The sequence below is a fragment of the Bison bison genome, unplaced genomic scaffold, assembly GCF_000754665.1.
Source record: "Bison bison bison isolate TAMUID 2011002044 unplaced genomic scaffold, Bison_UMD1.0 scf7180017864141, whole genome shotgun sequence".
Classification (NCBI taxonomy): Eukaryota; Metazoa; Chordata; class Mammalia; order Artiodactyla; family Bovidae; genus Bison; species Bison bison.
Window position 1 is genome coordinate 6930928 of NW_011494713.1, and position 23480 is coordinate 6954407.

General features: G+C 37.9%; 1 protein-coding gene across 2 annotated transcripts in view; it reads left to right on the plus strand.

Annotated features, from left to right (window-relative positions):
• Positions 1-23480, plus strand: part of KCTD9 (potassium channel tetramerization domain containing 9) — an 81394-nt gene that overhangs the window by 10348 nt on the left and 47566 nt on the right. The window contains exons 2-6 of one of the 2 annotated variants that reach the window (XM_010840165.1): positions 3180-3301; positions 5787-5830; positions 16472-16568; positions 17176-17234; positions 17432-17569. In XM_010840165.1, the coding sequence (XP_010838467.1) occupies positions 3180-3301; positions 5787-5830; positions 16472-16568; positions 17176-17234; positions 17432-17569 (460 nt within the window). The remainder of the gene's footprint in view (positions 1-3179; positions 3302-5786; positions 5831-16471; positions 16569-17175; positions 17235-17431; positions 17570-23480) is intronic. The other variant, XM_010840166.1, reaches the window with a different exon arrangement.

Sequence of the window (23480 nt, forward strand, 5' to 3'; positions counted from 1 at the left end):
AGCTTCTTGATGAAAGTGAAAGGGGAGAGTGAAAAAGGGCTTAAAGCTCAACATTCAGAAAACTAAGATCATGGCATCCGGTCCCATCACTTCATGGCAAATAGATGGGGAAACGGGAAACAGTGGCTGACTTTATTTTTCTGGGCTCCAAAATCACTGCAGATGGGGATTGCAGCTGTGGTACATATACACAATGGAGTATTACTCAGCCATTAAAAAGAATACATTTGAATCAGTTCTAATGAGGTGGATGAAACTGGAGCCTATTATACAGAGTGAAGTAAGCCAGAAGGAAAAACACTAATACAGTATACTAACGCATATATATGGAATTTAGAAAGATGATAACAATAACCCTGTGTATGAGACAGCAAAAGTGACGCTGATGTATGGAACAGTCTTATGGACTCTGTGGGAGAGGGAGAGGGTGGGAAGATTTGGGAGAATGGCATTGAAACATGTAAAATATCATGTATGAAACGAGATGCCAGTCCAGGTTCAATGCACGATACTGGATGCTTGGGGCTGGTGCACTGGGATGACCTGGAGGGGTGGTATGGGGAGGGAGGAGGGAGGAGGGTTCAGGATGGGGAGCACATGTATACCTGTGATGGATTCATTTTGATGTTTGGCAAAACTAATACAATTATGTAAAGTTTAAAAATAAAATAAAATTTAAAAAAGGCATAAAATTAAAAGACGCTTACTCCTTGGAAGAAAAGTTATGACCAACCTAGACAGCATATTAAAAAGCAGAGACATTACTTTGCCAACAAAGATCCATCTAGTCAAGGCTATGGTTTTTCCAGTGGTCACATATGGTTGTGAGAGTTGGACTATAAAGAAAGCTGAGCACCGAAGAATTGATGCTTTGAACTGTGGTGTTGGAGAAGACTCCTGAGAGTCCCTTGCGAGGGACTGTGAGGAGATCCATCCAGTCCATCCTAAAGGAGATCAGTCCTGGGTGTTCATTGGAAGGACTGATGCTGAAGCTGAAACTCCAATACTTTGGCCACCTGATGCAAAGAGTTGACTCACTGGGAATGATCCTGATGCTGGGAAAGATGAGCGCAGGAGGAGAAGGGGACGAGGGAGGATGAGATAGTTGGTTGGCATCACCAACTCCGTGGACATGGGTTTGGGTGGACTCCGGGAGTTGGTGATGGACGGGGAGGCCTGGCGTGCTGCGTGGTTCATGGGGTCGCAAAGAGTTGGACACGACTGAGCAACTGAACTGAACTGCAGTGTACAAAAGACTATGCCAAGTGCTTTGCGTGATTATTTTCTTTATTATGGTAAAATATGCATAACATAAAAGTGCCATTTGAGCCATTTTGAGAACACATTTCATCAGCATTAAGTATATTCACAATGTATATAACCTGACCACTTTTTATTTTCAAGACTTTTGCATCATCCCAAACAGGATCTATGTACCCGTTAAGCAGTAACTCTTCATTCCCCCTTCTGCTCAGGTCATCTTTGTTTTTTTACTTTCTATCTCTATGAATTTGCCTGTTCTAAGTACTTCAAATAAGTGGAATCATGTGATATTTGTCCCTTTTTTTGGTCTGGTTTATTTCACTTAGAGTAATGTTTTCAAGATTCATCTATGTTGTAGCATGTGTCAGATTGTATTCCTTTTTATAGCTGAATGATATTCCATTGTATGAAAATACCATGTTTTGTTTATCCTTGTGTTTATGAGCACTTGGATTGTACATTATTTTTAATAATCCACCTTGTTCCTTTTAAACTGTTTGCCTACAGCCTTTCCCCTAAGTGCCACAACTTGGCAACACTTCTCATAGGTTATGATCCAAAATAAAAGAGTTGGAATCTCTGTACTGTGCTGTTGAGAGATTGGGCACTCCTATATTGGCAGGCAACCCCCCTGTGCTCGATTATTCATTTACTTAACAAAAAATTCAGTCTACTATATTCCAGTGACCAGTGAACAAATGACCAGCTCTGGTTCACATTTCACATGACACCTGTATCCAGTATTTTATGGGAAGTCTGTTTCAAGTCATGCTTCAGGTTCAGCTCCTCACCTACTTTTTATTCATAATTCTCAGAGATCTCATAGTGGTACAACTCTACAACAAAGCCACTGGAAGCGTATAGTTACAGTTAGGATCAGAGCCAAAAATTCACTCCGTGTGAATAGTCTCAACCTCTTACATGAGCAGTTGCATGTGTGTTGCACTAGTATCAGACTGCCTGGTTTAAAGGAGAATGGAGCAATTCATTGTAACCCAGCCCTGTGCTGTATTTAGTCCAAATCTGGCTTTTATAAAATAATACAATTATTGAAGTTAGATGAAGTGGGAAGTTGTTAACTGTTTATAAGATACTTGATATGGTAAATGTTTTAATAAGCAGTAAGTTTCTTTTTTTTTTTTTAATCATTCATTTTACAAAGAAGTCATGTAAAAGCAACAACATAAAGACTTAATAGGTCCCAGGTACTTTGCAAAGCTCTGATCATGCATTAATTCATTTCATTCTCCTGATGACTTTCTGATGCAGGTGCACACTATTCATTTCTCCTTAAAGCCACACAAGCATGAAGAGGTCAATTTTTCTTGAGCTGACAGCTAGGAAATGGCAAAATCTAAATTCAAGTGTGGGTCTCTTTTAGATCAGAACTGGAGCACTGTTTAACGTACTATAAGATTGTATCAGTAGTTTGGTTTTAGTTAGAGCTGATTTCTCTAGTTTCAGATTTCAACAGTATTGTGGCACTGAGTAAATATTTGAGTCATCAAAAGGAGAGAGAGACTGTTAACACGTTATTGACCAGGGGAATTTTACAGAAATTAACACCTGTGGCAGACTTCGCAGGTGGAGTGCCTGTCAATGCAGGGTACACGAGTTTGATCCCTGGGTTGGGATGATCCTCTGGAAAAGGAAATGGCAGCCCATTCCAATATTCTTGCCTGGGAAATCCCATGGACAGAGAAGCCTGGCAGGCTACAGTCCACGGAATCACAAAGAGTTGGATGTGACTGAGCATGACATCTCAGGTCAATAATGTGTTAAGGATCTCTCAAAATCTTTTTATGTGATAATCTGATTTTTTTTAAAAAAATCTCATTTATAGTGTGGTGGTTTGTAATTTGGAAGTGACAAAATTGATTGTGTAAGTTGTTCAAATTAATCTGGTGTGTTTACAGGTGGTCGCTGTATATGGAACTTTATCTGATTTGCTTTCTGTGGCCAGCAATAAACTCGGCATAAAAGCCACCAGTGTGTATAATGGGAAAGGTGGACTGATTGATGATATTGCTTTGATCAGGTAACCTTCACCTTTTTATTAGCTGTCTACAGTGTACCCTCAGCTTCTTGATGCTTTGCTATCCCCCTTAAGTGGTAGTTAATCCCTATTAAGAATACAGGATTTTGGCAAATGATTGACTGGAATTTACTCTTTGGAATTTAAATAGTTTGGACTTAGGGTGCATTGATCAGCTGGAAAACCCTGAGTACATTCCAGTATACTCATAGTCTTTCTGCAGAGTCCATATATGCTTGTGAGGACCTCTTTATATTACTAGAAATGGATCTAGTAAGATATGAATTATTAATGTTAGAAATTTAATTGTTCTCCTTTATGTGGTACTTCTTATTGTTCAATTCATTTCCTAAGAGCGCTTTTGAATTTTATAAGCGTCATGGAGAGCTACTCTGGGGAAGACTTACCAAAAGTAAGATAGAATGTTAACTATAGTTAACTTACCCATGATCCACCATGATAGCGGTTTTGGTTGGTTTGTTTTGGGGTTTTGTTTTTTAAGTGTGCCAGGCATATTTTAAAACCAGTGTCCAGTTCACCTCATTCCATCCTCATGGGATCATAGACTTTTGGAGCAGGAGTCGGCTTAAAGAAGGTGGAATGGGAGCAGATACTAAGTACTGCCGCTGTGCTAGTTAGTTGTATTTGCTTTACCCACGTTACCTCATTTAATTGGCAAAGGCATGGGCTTTTTAAACATGATGTTGTGAAGATGATGCTCTAAATTATGGTAGTATACAAAATTTAATTTTCATTTAAACCCATCTTAGAATAACATTTCAGCACAACATACTGCCTTTAAACACTTCTGGCCCCTTTGTTTTATGCATGAGGAAACTAACATCTGAAAAGTAGAAGGACTTACCCAGGTCATATGGTTTAATAGTTGACTCTGATTAATGAGAGGAAAACACATTTTTATATTACCCTTAAAAAATTAACTGGCATGGTGAACAAGCAGAAAAGGTTATAAGCTTAAAAGATACAGATTTAAAAGTCCAAAGAAATTGGGAGAATTTCTTAGTTTTTAAGTATTTATCTCCCAGCTTTGGTTTCTTTGGATTATCACATTGTTGAATGATATATCAACCTTAATTTCTCCTGAGGAAACACACTCTGCTTCCAAGGAAAGTTCTGTGTTCCTGTGATGTGTTATTTAGAAATATAATTTATACTTTAGAATTAAAAATTTCTACAACATAGGTTATAATCGAAGGAGGTCATAACTGAAACCTTCTGAACTATAGAATACGTACTGTTTAGAACTCAAATTGAGTTCTGCCAGAGGGGAAGGAGGTTCGGATTAGGAGGTATAAACTTCCACACAAAATAGATAAGTCACAGGCATGTAATTTGTACCACAAAGAATACAGTCAGTAATACTGTAATAATTTTGTATGGGGACAGATGGTTATTTATTGTGGAGTAGCCATCAGATGGTAGACTTATTGTAGAGATCATTTCATATATTTCATTGTCAAATCACTGTATTGTACACTTGAAACTAACATAATATTATACATCAACTATACTTCAATTAAAAGCTTCAATTAAAAAGGATAAGAAATAGCATTTATGTATATTGTATCATATCTACCTGTTTAATAATTTGTGGTTCACAATATAAGCTCTGATAATTTATTTATACTAATGGTGAAGTGGGGCAGGGGAGGATAAACACTGATAATCCAGATGTTCGGATTATTTGTTTATATAGGTAAATATATTTAGGTATTTATTTTTATAGGTTATATTTAGGTAAATATAGTGTATTAGTGTTTATAGGTGTGTTACTTCCAACTATATTCTTCCAAGATATAATATGAAAATTTATTTTCATTACCAAAGCAAAGAACAGCTGATGATGTGGGAGAAAACCCTAATAATTTTTTTTAGGGTTACAGAAATAAAAGTGAAAAAAGAAGAGTTGGCTATAGTTTTAATCATATCCTTTGAGCATAACAGTATATTTTTCAATTGATGAGAAAGCTGAATTCACATAACTTGTATAGTGGGTTTGTTTTTATTTCCATTTCAAAAGTACTTTCATGTGCAGAATCTTCTTTGAATTTAAATCCAGAAACAGTTAAGTCAGAGGGTTAAGCACTTTGAATTTTATGAAAGTCACAGAGACCTACTTTGGTGAAAGCTTGCTAAATAAGTAAATCAAGTTAACTCATCAGTGATCTACCACAACAGTGGCTTTTGGTGTTTTTTTTTTTAATACCCAAGGCAGATTTATCCCTTTAAATAAGTGTCTAGTGAACCTTGTTTCATTCTCATCAGATCATAGAATTTAGAAGCAGGAAGAGGCTGAAGTAACCTGGGTTTAAACAGAAAGCATTAGAAACTTGGTCAACTTCTTTACATCATAGATAGCAAAACCTATCTTCTATAATATTCTCTATAATGTAGACCCTCTAGTCAACAGATAATTAATGTGATTTCTGGATTTTGATGGTGGCTTTTTAAATTTTGATTTCCCCAGGGATGATGATGTTTTGTTTGTGTGTGAAGGAGAACCATTTATTGGTAAGTGACTCCCTTAAAAGCCAATTTTGTCTGCCAAAATAGAGATGAAATTTCAAATATTTTACCTGGCTTTACTAAGCCAAACATTAAAAAGTATCTTGTGGCAGTATTCAGCTCTTCATAGCTCTTTGGATTCTGCATTGGGGTTGGGGGAATGTGAAAGTAAATTTCTGACTTAAATTAGATGATCATATTTTAGTATGGATACTTCATCTTTTATGTGTTTTTAAAATGCTCTAGATGTGCACATATCCATTAATTATGCCACAATAAGGTAGTTTTGATTTTAGAACTCTGTTTTCTTGAAATTTTCTCTGATAGTAGTTACCAAGTCTCTCTCTTGTGTTACATATTTTTAAGCATGTATAGGTTGCAGAGGGCTTCCCTGGTGGCTCAGTGGTAAAGAATCCACTTGACAGTACAGGAGACATGGGTTCGATGCCTGGGTCGGGAAGATCCCCTGGAGAAGGAAATGGCAACCCACTCCACTGTTCTTTCCTGGGAAATCCCACTGACAGAGGAGCATGGTTGGCTACTGTCTTGGAGTTAGAATTAGACATGACTGAGCAACTAAACAACAGATTGCTTGCAAAAGTAATGTTTGACAATCATTCACAACAGAAAAATCAGTCAAAGATGCCAGTATCAACCACACACATTCATACACATATATACATACTACCCTTTAATTTTGAAGAAAGCAGGTACAGTGTATATCTCAAAAGAAAGAGCCTGAGGCTTAAATAAGGTAAATATTCTTTAATGAGTATCTGACATAGTTTCAGACAATCACACTATGAATATTTAAGTATTTTTTAAGCCTTCTCAATATTTGTGTTTATTGAGTGGAGGTAGTTCTTAGGATCATCATATGGCAACTTAGAAGTAAGTGCATATTCTCTGTCTTTGCCTTAAGGCTGTGAACAAAAAATTTTTCTCATCTTTTTTTACCTGTTAACCTAACAGAGTGGCAGGTAGTAGTCACTTGATTGAGTCATTGCATACAAATAAACAATAAAAAGTGATTTAGTGTTTTTGTTTCATCATTCCGAGCTTTTAGAGTTAAAAATATTGGGTATGTTTTCATCCTCTGCATTTATTGATACCTAGATTATTTTACTTTTGACCAGTGGAAATCCCTTGAAGTTTTCCTCTTATACAAACCTGTTAGTCTTTTACAGATTCCTTACTGTCTGGAATAGCAAAATGTTCATCTGATACTTCTCTTGTCCTAAACCCAGATCAGTTTTTTATTATTGGAAACCTTCATATCTTTTAGTGGAAAATGTCATTTCAAGACACAATCTGGGTACTAGGGAGGCTCATTGCTCCTGAGTTCATCATCGTTACTAGGTTTTTTGGTGAACAAAATTTGAAATACATAGCTAGTGGATAAGATTCATATGTAATAAATGTTATATTATAGAAAGCTTTATATCATATATAACATAGATAAAACACCTCAAGAAAGTGACTCAGTTGTGTCTGACTCTTTGCGACCCCATGGACTGTCCTTGGAATTCTGCAGGCAAGAATACTGCAGTGGGTAGCCATTCCCTTCTCCAGAGGATCTTCCCAACCCAGGGATTGAACCCAGGTCTCCCACATTCCAGGTGGATTCTTTATCAGCTGAGCCACCAGGAAAGCATGGGTTCATGCTTTGGTTTATAATTAGGATTATAAGATTTTGTTTTGCATCGAGAATATATTTTGCAAACTTTTACACTGATACCAAAGCCAGGCAAAGACACTACAAGAAAATTGCAAATATCCTGTATGAATACTGACATTAAAATCCTGAGCAAAATATGAGCAAACCAAAGAAGTATATTGAAAGGGTTATACTCTATGACCAAGTGGGATTTATTCCTGGAATTTGAAAATGGGCCAACAGACAAAAAGGAATCAATCTGATATGTCACCTTAGTAGAATGAAGGAAAACCCCCAAAATATCTCCACTGATGCAATGAAAGATTTTTGACAAAATTCACATCTTTTCACAATAAAAACACTTAGTAAGTTTCCTTCTATTTCTAGTTTGTTATGATAAAGGCCATATATGAAAAACCCACAGCTACCAACATACACAGTGGTGAAAGACAAAGTTTTTCCACTAGAATTAGGAACAATGCCCACTTTTGCAACTTCAGATTGATATTATATTAGAGGTTTTAGCCAAATCAAACGGGCAAGAAGTAAAATTATTTCTATTCTCAGATAACATGATCTTGTATTTAGATAAACCCTAAACAGACATGAAGTTAGAGCTAATAAATGAATTCAGCAAACTTCCAAGAGTCAAAATCAACACACAAAAATCAGTTGTATTTCTATATACTAGCAATGAACAATCCGAAAATATATACTTAAACAGTTCAATTTACAATAGCATAAAAATAAAATGCTTAGGAATGAATGTAACCCCTATCAAAATCTAAATAATGATGAAGCTTTGAAACTAGGGAGTGGTGGTGGTTGTACAACATTGTGAATGCACTAAATGCCACCTAATGGTACACTTAAAATGCTTAATCATGTTTCGTCTGGGCAATATTCCAACTTGTGTCTTTTTCTTGTTTCCTCCCAGCATTTTACTTTTAGAATATTTCAGTAAACATCCATATACTCATCACCTAGATTCTACTCATTAGCAGTTTACTATTCTTCATTATTCTTTGTTGCATAATGATCCATGTTTCTACCAGTCCATTTTATTTTTTGATGCATTTCAAAGAGATTGTCATTATCAATACACTTCACCCCTGAACATTTCAGCTACATATGATCAACTAGAGCTCAATATGTTTTACATATTTTTGAGTTAAACTTGCATAAAATGCATAAATTTTAAGTGTATCTTACTGAGTGTTGACAAATGTACCCATCTGTGTAACCCAAACCCCTATCAAGATAAGAATGTTACAATCATCCTAGAAATTTGCCTCAGGCTCTTTCTTAGTCCCACCCTACCCCACCAGAGACAACTACTAATTTTGTCCCTACCATACAATAATTTCCCCTATTATATAAACCTTCATATAGTTAGAATTACAGAACATGTATTCTTTTGTATGAGGCTTCTGTCATTCAATATGATGTCTTAAGAACTGATTCTCTTTTCAATTCAGTTCAGTAGCTCAGTCCTGTCCGACTCTTTGCGACCCCATGGACTGCAGCATGCCAGGCTTCCCTATCCATCACCAACTCCCGGAGCCTACTCAAACTCATGGCCATTGCATCGGTGATGCCATCTAACCATCTCATCCTCTGTCGTCCCCTTCTCCCGCCTTTATCTTTTCCAGCATCAGGGTCTTTTCCAGTGAGTCAGTTCTTCAGATCAGGTGGCCAAAGTATTGGAGTTTCAGCTTCAGCATCAATCCTTCCAATGAATATACAGGACTGATTTCCTTTAGGATTGACTGGTTGGATCTCCTTGCAGTCCAAGGGACTCTAAAGGGTCTTCTCCAACACCACAGTTCAAAAGCATCAATTCTTTTGTGCTCAGCTTTGGTTATAGTCCAACTCATATCCATACATGAATACTGGAAAAACCGTAGCTTTGACTAGATGGACCTTTGTTGGCAAAGTAATATCTTTGCTTTGAATATGCTATCTAGGCTGGTCATAGCTTTTCTTCCAAGGAGCAGGTGTCTTTTAATTTCATGGCTGCAATCACCATCTGCAGTGATTTTGGAGCCCCCCAAAATAGCCACTGTTTCCACTTTTCTCCATCTGTTTGCCATGAAGTGATGGGACCGCATACCATGATCTCCGTTTTCTGAATGTTGAGCTTTAAGCCAACTTTTTCACTCTCCTCTTTCACTTTCATCAAGAGGCTCTTTAGTTCTTCTTCACTTTCTGCCATAAGGGTGGTGTCATCTGCATATCTGAGGTTATTGATATTTCTCCCGGCAATCTTGATTCCAGCTTGTGCTTCATCCAGCCTTGCATTTCACATGATGTACTCTACATATAAGTTAAATAAGCAGGGTAACAATATATAGCCTTGATGTACTCCTTTCCTGATTTGGAACCAGTGTGTTGTTTCATGTCCAGTTTTAACTGTTGCCTCTTGACGTGCATACAGATTTCTCAGGAGGCATGTCAGGAGGTCTGGTATTCCCATCTCTTGAACAGTTTCCACAGTTTATTGTGATCCACACAGTCAAAGGCTTTGGCATAGTCAGTAAAGCAGAAGTAGGTGTTTTTCTGGAACTCTCTTGCTTTTTCAATGACTCAACAGATGTTGGCAGTTTGATCTCTGGTTCCTCTGCCTTTTCTAAATCTAGCTTGAACATCTGGAAGTTTTCAATTCACATACTGTTGAAGCCTGGCTTGGAGAATTTTGAGCATTACTTTTCTAGTGCGTGAGATTAGTGCAGTTGTGCGGTAGTTTGAACATTCTTTGGCATTGCCTTTCTTTGGGATTGGAATGAAAACTGACCGTTTTCAGTCCTGTGGCCACTGCTGAGTTTTCCAAATTTGCTGGCATATTGAGTGCAGCACTTTCACAGCATCATCTTTCAGGATTTGAAATAGCTTAAACTGGAATTCTATCATCTCCACTAGCTTTGTTCATAGTGATGCTTCCTAAGGCCCACTTGACTTTGCACTCCAGGATGTCTGGCTCTAGGTGAGTAATCACACCATCATGGTTATCTGGGTCATGAAGATCTTTTTGTATAGTTCTTCTGTGTATTTTTGCCACCTCTTCTTAATATCTTCTGCTTCTGTTAGGTTCATACCATTTCTGTCCTTTATTGTGCCCATCTTTGCATGAAATGTTCCCTTGGTATCTCTAATTTTCTTGAAGAGGTCTCTAGTTTTTCCCATTCTATTGTTTTCCTCTATTTCTTTGCATTTGTCACTGAGGAAGGCTTTCTTGTCTCTCCTTGCTATTCTTTGGAACTCTGCATTCAGATGGGTACGTCCTTCCTTTTCTCCTTTGCCTTTTGCTTCGCTTCTCTTCTCAGCTATTTGTAAGGCCTCATCAAAGAAAAACAACACCCAATTGTAGATGTGACAGGTGTTGGAAATAAAGTCTGATGCTGTAAAGAGCAATATTGCATAGAAACCTGTAATGTTAGGTCAGTGAATCAAGGCAAATTGGAAGTGATCAAACAGGAGATGGCAAGAGTGAACATCGACATTTTGGGAATCAGTGAACTAAAATGGACTGGAATGGGTGAATTTAACTCAGGTGACCATTATATCTACCACTATGGGCAAGAATCCCTTAGAAGAAATGGAGTAGCCATCATAGTCAACAAGAGAGTCTGAAATGCAGTACTTGGATGCAGTCTCAAAAGCAACAGAATGATCTCTGTTCGTTTCCAAGGCAAACCATTCAATATCACGGTAATCCAGGACTATGCCCCAACCAGTAATGCTGAAGAAGCTGAAGTTGAACAGTTCTGTGAAGACCTACAAGAACTTCTAGAACCAATACCCAAGAAAGATGTCCTCTTCATTATAGGGGACTGGAATGCAAAAGTAGAAAATCAAGAGCTACCTGAAATAATAGGTAAATTTGGCCTTGGATTACAAAACGAAGCAGGTCAAAGGCAAACAGAGTTTTGCCACGAGAATGCCCTACTCATAGCAAACACCCTCTTCCAAACAACACAAAAGAAGACTCTACACATGGACATCAGCAGATGGTTAGTACCAAAGTCAGATTGATTATATTCTTTGCAGCAAAGATGGGGAAGCTGTATGCAGTCAGCAAAAATAAGACCAGGAGCTTATTGTGGCTCATATCATGAGCTCCTTATTGTCAAACTTCAGACTTAGATTGAAGAAAATAGGGGAAACCACTAGACCATTCAAGTATGATCTAAATCAAATCCCTTAAGGTTATACAGTGGAAGTGACAAATAGATGCACGGGATTAGATTTGTTAGAGTGCCTGAAGAACTATGGATGGAGTCTCATGACATTGTACAGGAGGCAGTGATCAAGACCATCCCCAAGATTCTCTTTTAGACCTCCAGTTTTTTAATTCAGGCCTAAGAGAATGCTCCCAGTCCTATTACAAAAAAAAAAAAAAAAAATCTATATGTGCTGAAATTGAGTATAGAATTGTAAGGTTTTTGTTTAACATTTTCTTTTATCTGTGTCTCCTTTCTTGCATATCAGTAATCCTGGTTTCCAGGGACACACATAATGTCAAGAAATTACTGTTTTCCTTCATCTTACACAAAATACACATAAAAGTTTCACTAACAATCCCAATACTTTGTATATGATTACGAAGACAATATGACTACTAAAGACAGTTAAGGATTTTTAATATGCCTATTCCTTTATTTAAAAGTGTATCCATTGTCAAATGTGCTGTATACATAGACATACACACACACACCATTGTATACTGTACTCTTTCCCTTAAAACCATCACTTATTTTTTCTCCTCCAGTCCTTAAATTGATGTCTCAAGAGGCCGTCTGAAATTTATTTTCCAGTAGATTCTTTATAAAGAACTTGTGAAAACTGTGTTCTCTTGACATCTTGCATGTGGCCTCTATACCTGAAAATCAGTTTGGCTAGTCATAAAATCATATGTCAGATGATTTCATGACAAAATTGCCACTTTAATGGTATATTTTTTATTGTATATCAGTTATACCTCAATTGTTTAAAAAAATCTTTAGGTTGTTTTTTTTTTTTTTAAACTTTATTTTATTTTTAAACTTTACATAATTGTATTAGTTTTGCCAAATATCAAAATGAATCTGCCACAGGTATACATGTGTTCCCCATCCTGAACCCTCCTCCCCCATACCATCCCTCTGGGTCGTCCCAGTGCACCAGCCCCAAGCATCCAGTATCATGTATCGAACCTGGACTGGCAACTCGTTTCTTACATGGTATTTTACATGTTTCAATGTCATTCTCCCAAATCTTCCCACCCTCTCCCTCTCCCACAGAGTCCATAAGACTGTTCTATACATCAGTGTCTCTCCTGTTTAGGTTGTGATTTTTCTTTAAATACCTTAAATATGTTACTCCGTTTTTTTCTAGCATAGAGTACTTGTGTTGAAAAAAAGCTGATTTCTTGTAACTGACTATTTTTCCTAGATCCCCCGAAGGATGATTCTCTTTCTTTAAAATACAGTAACTTTAATAGTCTATTTCTAGATGTTCTGAATTGTTCTGGGTTGATTTTCTCAGATATGTGGTGGGCCGTTTCAATACGTAGTTTCACTTTTTTTAATTTCAGAAAAGTTTTCTTGAACTTTGTGTTTGTTTTGTCACCATGATTTGATTTTCTCCGATCAGGATATCTATTGTATATTATTCGATCTTTTATACTTGTGTTCAGTTGATGTATTTAAAATCTTTTTAAATTATTGTTATTTTTTTAAATTGATGATTGCTTTACATTATTGGTTTCATTTCTGCCATACATCAACATGAATTAGCCATAGGTATACAGATGTCCCCTCTCTCTTAAACTCCCTCCCTCTAACCCTCTAGGTTGTTACAGAGCCCGGTTTGAGTTCCCTGAGTCCTACAGCAAATTTCCATTGGCTATCTATTTTATATATGGTAGTTTGTATGCTTCCATGCTGTTCTCTCCATTTATCTCACCCTCTCCTTCCTCTCCCTGGCCCTTGTCCGTATGTCTGTTCTCTGTGTGTCTCCATTGCTGCCCTGCGAATAGGTTAATGAGTACCATCTTTATAGATTCCGTATATATGCATTAATATGTGATATTTGTTTTTGACTTACTTCACACTATATAATAGGCTGCAGTTGCATTCATCTCACAAGAATTGACTCAAATGCATTCCTTTTTATGACTGAGTAGTATTCCATTACATATATGGACCACAGCTTTTTTATCCATTCATCTGTAGATGGACATCTGGGTTGCTTCCATGTCCTAGCTATTGTAAATAATGCTGCAGTGAATATTGGGATGCATGTCTTTTTCAGGTTTGGTTTCCTCAGGGTGTATGCCTAGAAATGATATTACTGGGTCATATGGTGGTTTTATTCCTGGTTTTCTAAGGAATCTCCATAATGTCTTCCATAGTGGCTGTATCAATTTACATTCCCACTATCAGTGCAAGAGGGTTCCCCTTTTCCCATACTTTCTCCAGCACTTGTTGTTTGTGGATTTTTTGATGATGGCCATTCTGACTAGTGAGGTGATACTCACTGTAGTTTTGACTTGTATTTCACTAATAAGGAGAGGTGTTGAGCATCTTTTCATGTGTTTATTAGCTATCTGTATGTGGTCTTTAGAGAAATGTCTGTTTAGGTCTTTTGTTCACTTTTTGACTGGTTTGTTTGTTTTTCTGGTATGAGTTGTTTGTATATTTTGGAAATTAATCCTCTCTTGGTTGTTTCATTTGCTATTATTTTCTCCCATTCTGTGGTTTATCTTTTCACCTTGTTTATACTTTCCTTTGCTGTGCAAAAGCTTTTAAGTTTAATTAGGTCCCATTTGTTTATTTTTGTTCTTATTTCCATTATTCTTGGAGGTGGGTCATAGAGGATCTTGTTATGATTTATGTCGTATAGTATTCTGCCTATGTTCTCATCTAAGAGTTTGATAGTCTGTGGTTTTACATTTAGGTTTTTACTCCATTTTGAGTCTATCTTTGAATATGGTGTGAGAAAGTGTTCTAATTTCATTCTTTTACACATAGTTGTCCAGTTCTCCCAGCACTGCTTATTCAAGAGACTATCTTTTCCCCATTGTATATTCTTGCCTCCTTTGTCAAAGATAAGGTGCCCATAGGTGTGTGGGTTTATCTCTGGGCTTTCTATCTTGTTCCATTGTCTGTACTCTGTGCCAGTACCATGCTGTCTTGATGACTGTATGTTTGTATTATAGTCTGAAATCAGGTAAGTTGATTCCTCCAGCTCCATTCTTCTTTCTCAAGATTGCTTTGACTGCTTGGGGTCTTCCATGTTTCCATACGAATTGTGAAATTTTTTTGTTCTAATTCTGTGGAAAGTGCCATTGGTAATTTGATGGGGGTTGCATTCTATCTATATATTTCATTTGATAGTATAGTCATTTTCACAGTATTGATTCTTCCAGCCCAGGAGCATGGAATATCTCTCCATCTGTTTGTGTTGTCTGTTATTTCTTTCATCAGTGTCTTGTAGTTTTTTGTACACAGCTCTTTTGCCTCCGTAGGTAAGTTGAAATCTATTAAATAATTTTCATCTCTTCCTTCATTTCTTTTTGATTTTTAAAGCTTTCCCCTTTCATCTTTTCTCTCCCTTCAGGCATTATCTGTGGTGTTCTTTCACTCATGTGTTTCTTGTAATCTTCATTTCTGAAATGATTTTTCTTTTTACTTCTAATTCTGAGTTCTCTTGTCCCATTTCTTCATTTTTGGTTCTGGTTTATATTGTTTACCTCTTTTAGTATATTTTAAATATTATAGTTTACCTATTTTGTGGGTATTTCTGCCATATCTTTATTATCTATAGGGATGTAGTCTTCCTTTTTAAAAATAATTTTTTAATTTTGTATGGGAGTTTCTATTCCTCGTTTTTTACATGAAATTCATTTTCCTTTACTGGAGAAGGACTGGCTGACTTAGGAAAGTTTTCCTAATTTCATGGCTTTAGGTTTGCCTTTTCTGTTTATTGTGAAGTATTGAAAAAATATGGGGATTACCACCTTATGTATTCTGGTTCTGGTGGACCTTGTTGACTTTTATTATCTTTTTTTAAAATTTATTTTTAATTAAAGGATAATTGCTTTTAGAATATTGGTTTCATTTCTGCCATACATCAACATGAATTAGCCATAGGTATATATATGTGCCCTCCCTCTTGAAACTCCCTCCCACCCCGACCCTTTCACACCCCTCTAGGTTGTTACAGAGCCTAGGTTTGGGTTCCCTGAGTCATGCAGCAAATTTCCCTTGGCTGTCTGTTCTATGTATGGCAGTGTGTGTGTTTCCATGCTGCTGTCGCCATTTGTCTTACCCTCTCCTTCCTCCCCTCTGCCTGTGTCCATAAGTCTGTTCTCTGTGTCTGCATCTCCATTGCTGCCCTGCGAATAGGTTCATCAGTACCATCTTTCTAGATTCCATATATGTGTTAATATGTGATATTTGTTTTTCTCTTTCTGACCTACTTCACTCTGTATAATAGACTCTAGGTTCACCTACCTCATTAGAACTGACTTCGATGTGTTCCTTTTCCCAACAATTTACCCTCAGTGTGGGGCTTTTTTCCTAGGTGGGAGTTTTGAGAGTTCATTTTCCGCCCCTTCAGATCTTACTGCACACTACCTGAATCACCTGCAGTTAAGAGTGGGCGGACCCCTCCACTTCCGGGTGGTTGTTCTCAAGTAGATTTGCTGAGTTTTGCAGTGAGTCTTTATGGATTACTTTGGAATTCTTAGAATCACTACATACCCTGCTGCTGCCATCAAAGAAGCTGATGCCATAGCTGCTCTCCTAGCTGTCAGTACTGGTGGTATACCTTATACTTAGTTTTGTTTTTGATGCTGTCTATGGGTACAGGGCTTGCTGTCCTAGTAGCTCTGCCATGCTTTTATCTGTGTTTTTAGTTTAAAAAATTATGGTATTGGCATCTTCCCCAAATCACCAAATTAATGATTCCCCGAATTAATGTTTATTTTTTCTACCTGTCATCTCTAGATCCTCAGACAGATTCTAAACTACCTGAAGGGCTGTCAGGATCTCACACAGACTGGCTCACATTAAATGTTGGAGGGCGGTACTTTACCACCACACGGTAGGTGCAACATGCGTGTGTGTGTCAACGTAATGCTATATGCTGTCTGTTCTTTCCTTCAGATTACTGATTTCCTTAGAAGATATTCCAGTGCGGCTTAAATATACTGTGTGATTTGAAACCAATTTTTAGAAAGTTTTTTTTTTTTGAGAGTAGAAAAATGGCTCATAAGTCATTCCGGAGAAGGCACAAAAAGCATGAATTTAGCATTTTTAGAATGTGTTTTTAAAATATTGAGCAATATACTTGTAACACAAGTAAGAAAATTAACAACACTGAAATTTTAAGACACAACTGCTTATGCTAAAGGGATAAAAACAGCCTACTTTAGAGCGTGAAAATTGTGATATAGTTGTATGCTAGAGGGATAGATTAGCATTGAAATTAAAGTCAACTAAATCGATGTTTAAATCAAAGGAAGTGCCAGATTAGAAGGGATTTTGATAAATGGCAACTTACTGCACATTTTTGTCTCCCAGCATCACTCCTCCCAGGTTATAGCATGCATCTTTTTGAGAGAGCAGCTGAGATCAAGTATACTCTTGACTTAAATATGTTTGTTTATAAAGACAAATGGAGAAATCCATTTTTTTCCCTGAATTCTTAGGAGCACTTTAGTGAATAAAGAACCCGACAGTATGCTGGCCCACATGTTTAAGGACAAAGGTGAGTGCAGTCCATAATTTTCCCATTTTGTGTCTGTAGCTGTATTGACTTTATAAACTACTGTCCTTTTGTACTTTTTAATGGTATTGGTAATAATCTGTACACGAGTAAAAACATACTGGTATGCTACACAGTTTTCTTCCTATAAATTCCTGACTTTATTTTTTGCTTATGGGGGGGCTATCTTCATTTTGTTGGCCCCACAGGTGTCTGGGGAAATAAACAAGATCATAGAGGAGCTTTCTTAATTGACCGAAGTCCTGAGTACTTTGAACCCATTTTGAACTACTTGCGTCATGGACAGCTCATTGTCAATGATGGGATTAATTTATTGGGTGAGTTTGTAATGTAATTCCTTATATTTTTGTAAGTTTAGGATTTATACTTTTTTTTTTAAACTAGCTTAGTGTAATGTATTTTCATCAAGTAAAATTATCTTTTTCACTTTTAATACTAAATGCTTTTACGTGTATACGAGTATATATAGTTACAGAGGTATAGCCACAGACCCATGAATTCCAATTTTGGATTCTAAATAGACTTAGAATTTATCAGTAAGCACTCTATTTTAGTATTCTTTTAAAATTTTTATTTACTTTTTAAGTTTTTCTTTATTTGTTTTTGGCTGCACTGGGTCTTTGTCGCTTTGTGCAGGCTTTCTCTGGTTGCGGTGAGCAGGGGCTACCCTTTGTTGCAGTGTGTGGGCTTCTCGCTGTGATGGCTTCTCTTTCGTGGAGCACCGGTTCTAGGAGCACTGGCTTCAGTAGCTGTGGCAGTTGGGTTTAGTTGCTTCATGGCACACTAAAGTCTTATTGGACCAGGGATCAAACCCGTGTCCCCTGCATTGGCAGACAGATTACCCATGTTGCCACCATGGAAGTCCTTGTTCTTTTTAAAATTGCATTATAAGTGTGACTTGGATTCGGTTATGGACCTTTCCATTATATTGAGAAGTGAGGTCAAGAGAGGAAATTGTACTTTGGAATCATAGGACTGGATTAGAATGTTGATTCTACAACTTACTACAAGATTAACCTGGGGACAGTCTGAGTCTCCTTTGAAAACTGTTAAAAATATTCTCACCTCAGGACTTCCTTGGTGGTCCAGTGGTGAAGACTTTTTCTTCCAGTGCAGCGGCTGTGGGTTCAGTTCCTGGTCAGGGAATTAAGAATGCTACACTGCGTGGGTGGGACAAAAGACTTTAAAAAAAAACACTCACCCCTGACTGTATAGTGAGATTTCTGTTAATGTTCATGATGACAGTGAACATGAGAATCCTTATAAAGTAGTTCACAGGCCTCATCCAAGTGACAGAAGCCAGTGTATCCTGTGGAGTGGTGGGAAGGTGGTGATCTTACGGCAGTTTGTTGTCAGGGAGATGTGTGGACTTAACGTTCCAGAGCTGTGATTTTTAAAGAAAAACTGAAAATCTAACATGTTACATAAAATCTTCTGACTTTTAAAATGCTTCTCTGCAAACACATCAGAATCAGCCTGGGGGATGTGAGCTTACAATCCCGATGTTGTTGAATGGCATAGGAGTTAAACATGTGGACGGGAGTCAGGCAGTTGTCGTTCAGTCACTTAGTTGTGTCTGACTCTGCGGCCCCGTGGACTGCAGCATGCCAGGCTTCTCTGTGCTTCACTATCTCCCACAGTTTGCTCAAACTCATGTCCTTTAAGTCGATGCCATCCAACCATCTAATTCTCTGTCGCCTCTTTTGCCTCCTGCCCTCAATCTTTCCCAGCACTGGGGTCTTTTCCAACAAGCAGACCCATTGCATCAAGTGGCCAAAGTATTGAAGCTTCAGCATCAGTCCTTTTTGAATATTCAGGGTTGATTTCCTTTAGGATTGACTGGTTTGATCTCCTTGCTGTCCAAGGGACTCTCAAGAGTCTTCTCCAACACCACAGTTTGAAAACATCAATTCTTTGGCGCTCAGCATTCTTTATGGTTCACCTCTCACATCCGTACATGACTACTGGAAAAACCATAGCTTTGACTATACAGACTTCTGTCAGCAAAGAGATGTCTTTGCTTTTTAATATGCTGTCTAGGTTTGTCATAACTTTTCTTCCAAGGAGCAAGTGTCTTTTAATTTCATGGCTGCAGTTACCATCCACAGTGATTTTTGGAGCCCAGGAAGTAAAATCTGTTTGTATGAAATGGTGGGACTGGATGTCATGATCTTAGCTTTTTGAATGTTGAATTTAAAGCCAGCTTCTATACTCTCCTCTTTCACCCTCTTCAAGAGGCTAGTTAGTTCCTCTTTGCTTTCTGCCATTAGTATGGTATCTGAGCTTGTTGATATTTCTACTGGCAATCTTGATTCTAGCTTGTGATCATCTGGCTTGACATTTTTCATGATGTACTCTGCATAGAATAAACAGAATGACAATATACAACCTTGACGTATTCCTTTCCCAGTTTTCAACCAGTCTGTTGTTTCATGTCAGGTTCTAACTTGCTTCTTGACCTGCATACAGGTTTCTCAGGAGGCAGGTAAGGTGGTCTGGTATTCCCATCTCTAAGAATTTTCCACAGTTTGTTGTGATCCACATAGTCAAAGGCATTAGTATATTCAGTGAAGCAGATGTTTTTCTGGAATGCCATTGCTTTCTCTATGATCCATCAAATGTTGGTAATGCAATGTCTGGCAATTCCTCTGCCTTTTCTAAACCCAGCTTGTACATCTGGAATTTCTGTACATGTACTGCTGAAGCCTAGCTTGAAGGATTTTGAGCAAAACCTTACTAGCATGTGAAAGGAGTACAATTGTCCAATAGTTGGAACATTCTTTGGCACTGCCTTTCTTTGGGGTTGGAATGAAAACTGACCTTTTCCAGTCCTGTGGCCATTGCTGAGTTTTTCAGATTTATTGGCATGGTGTGTGCGGCACTTTTACAACATCATATTTTAGAATTTGAAATAGCTCAGCTGGAATTCCATCACCTCCACTAGCTTTGTTTGTAGTAATGCTTCCTAAGGCCCACTTGACTTTACGCTTAAGAATGTCTGGCTGTAGGTGAGTGACCACACCATCGTGCTTATCTGGGTCATTAAGACCTTTTTTGTATAGTTGCTCTGTGTATTCTTGTCACTTCTTCTTAATCTCTTCTGCTTCTGTTAGGTTCATACCGTTTCTGTCCTTTATTTTGCCCATCCTTGCATTAAGTGTTCACTTAGTATCTCCAGTTTTCTTGAAGAGATCTCAAGTCTTTCCCATTCTATTGTTTTCCTCTATTTATTTGCATTGTTCTCTTAAGAAGGGCTTTGTTTTCTCTCCTTGCTGTTCTCTGGGACTCTGCATTCAGCTGGGTATATCGTTCCCCTTCTCCTTTGCCTCTTGCTTCTCTTCTTCACCCAGCTATTTGTAAATCCTCCTCAGACAATCACTTTGCCTTCTTGCATTTCTTTTTCTTTGCTATGGTTTTGGTCACCTCTTCCTGTACAAACCTCCATCCATAGTCCTTCAAGCATTCTGTCTACCAGATCTAATTTCTTGAATCTATTTGTCACCTTCACTGTATAATCATAAGGGACTTGATTTAGGTCATACCTGAGTGGCCTATTGGTTTTCCCTAGTTTCTTCATATAAGCCTGAATTTTGCAGTAAGGAGCTCATGATGTGAGCCACAGTCAGCCCCAGGTCTTGTTTTTGCTGATGAATAGAGCTTCTCTATCTCTGGCTGCAAAGAATGTAATCAGTCTGATTTCGTTATTGACCATCTGGTGATGTCCATGTGTAAAGTCATCTCTTGTGTTGCTGGAAAAGGGTGTTTTGCTGTGACCAGTGTGTACTCTTGACAAAACTCTGTTAATCTTTTCCCTGCTTCATTTTTACTCCAAGGCCAAATTTGCCTGTTAACTCCAGGTATCTCTTGACTTCCTACGTTTACATTCTAATTCCCTATGATGAAAAGGACATCTTTTTTGGTGTTAGTTTTAGAATTCTTGTAGGTCTTCATAGAACCCGTGAACTTCAGCTTCTTTGGCATCAGTACTTGGGGCATAGACTTGGATTATTGTGATGTTGAATGGTTTGCCTTGGAAACCAATTGAGATCTTTCTTTCATTTTTGAGATTGCACGTAATTACTGCATTTCGGACTCTTTGTTGACTATGAGGGCTAATCCATTTCTTCTAAGGGATTCTTCCCCTCAGTCGTAGATGTGATGTTCATCTGAATTAAATTCTCCCATTCCAGTCCATTTTATTTCACAGACTTCTCTGATATATCAATGTTCACTCTTACCTTCTCCTTGATCACCTCTAATTTACCTTGATTCATGGACCTAACATTCTAAGTTCTTAGCAGTATTGTTCTTTATAACGTTGGACTTTACTTTCACATCAGACACATCCACAACTGAGCATTGTTTTTGCTTTGGCCTAGCTGCTTCACTCTTTCTGGAGCTATTGGTAATTAATTGCCCTCTGCTCTTACCCAGTAGCATATAGGACACCTTCTGACCTGGGGGGCTCATCTTCGGGTGTTTTATCTTTTTGGCTTTTCATACTGTTTATGAGGCTCTTGCAGCAAGACTTGCAGGGGTTTGCCCTCCCTCCTGCAGTGGACTGCATTTTGTCAGAATTCTCCACTGTGACCCATCCATCTTGGATGGCCCTGCACAGCATGGCTCATAGGTCCATCGAGTTATGTAAGCCCATTCACCATGGTAAGACTGTAATCCACAAAGGGGCACAAACTCTATAATGAAATACGAAACACTCAATAACTTGCATTGTTGTCATATTAAATTTACATTGCCTACCCAAAGCCAGTGTTCTTTGACAACCTGGAGGGATAGGGTAGGGAGAGAGCTGCGAGGGGGATTCAGGATGAAGAGACCAGTGTATACCTGTGGCTGATTCATACTGATGTATGGCAAAAACCATCAAAATATTTGTAATTATCCTCTAATTAGAATAAATTAATGAAGAGATGATATGGGTTGACCCTTTCATCTAGCTCCACAATGACTCATACTCCTTGTTCCTCTTTCATTCTTCACCTTCTGCCAGTGATTGCTCTAAGCTTCTAGCCTATGTTTCATTTCAGCCATTCTGCTGCAATAATTACTATAAAAATAAACAGTGAGCTGTGCTTATACAAATCCTTATCTTCTCACCACCTGTATCCCTCTGCCGCTTTTCACTTTAATCGGCACCCTCTCCTCCTGAGAACGTTTAAGCTTCAGCTTTATATGCCAATGGGCTGTCTTATGTTTCCCACTTTCATTTTCCCCTGTCTCGTTTCATATCCTATCTGCCTAGGAAGTGACATTGGAAGTGTAAATATTTCTGTGCTCCCTCAGACCTCAGCAAGGCAGGCTGTTCCCAAGCTGGGCCTGTTTTCCCTTTTTCATGTTTCCCAGCCACTGTTTTAGTTATTGAGTTGTTCAGCAAACACAGAGTTCTCTAGTGGCTTCATTTGGCTTCACATTGGCACAAGCGATCATTTGGATTGGCCAAAAAGTTCATTTGAGTTTCCATGAGCATATGGAAATCCTGAACGAACTTTTTGGCCAACCCAGTACTTGCTTTAAAATGATCTCTAGTTAACATATTTGTCTTTCTCCTACTTTTATTTCTTGCTTTTCTAATTTGTATATTAGTATTTTTTTACCTTCATGATTTCCCCTTGTTCCCTACCTTTAATGACCTTCATTTTTTCAATAAATCCTCCTTCTGTACTTGTATTTGTCTTGAAAATCCTCTCCCTGACTTAAATCATCTTTTCTCTGCCTCCTTGCTAAATCTCACCTCAATCCAGTTATTTTTTTTAGCCTGAGAACTTTTCTGGCATTTTAGTGTTTATTTAAGATGAGTTTTCCAAACCCTAATTTAATAAAACAATTAGCGATCTCAGATGTCAAAAACTATGTAATTTAAAGATAATCAAGGGGTGGTCATTTATTGAGGGCCAACCATGTGCCAAGCATTTGACCAGAGAATGTATAGATGATCTCTTTCAGTAATTCTGACAACTTTGTGAGGAAGGTGATAGTATCCCCATGTCACAAATGTAGAAACTTTAGAAAGAGATTCAGTAGCTTCTCTAAGACAAAGCACAGAACTGGAATCTTTTTATAATTTATTTTTAGCTGTACAGGGTCTTCATTGCTGCATGGGCTACTCTGTAGTTGCTGTCTGCGGGCTTCTCATTGCGGTGGCTTCTCATCACAGATCACAGGCTGTAGAGCATGCAGGCTTTAGTAGTAGCTCATGCAGCACATGAGCTC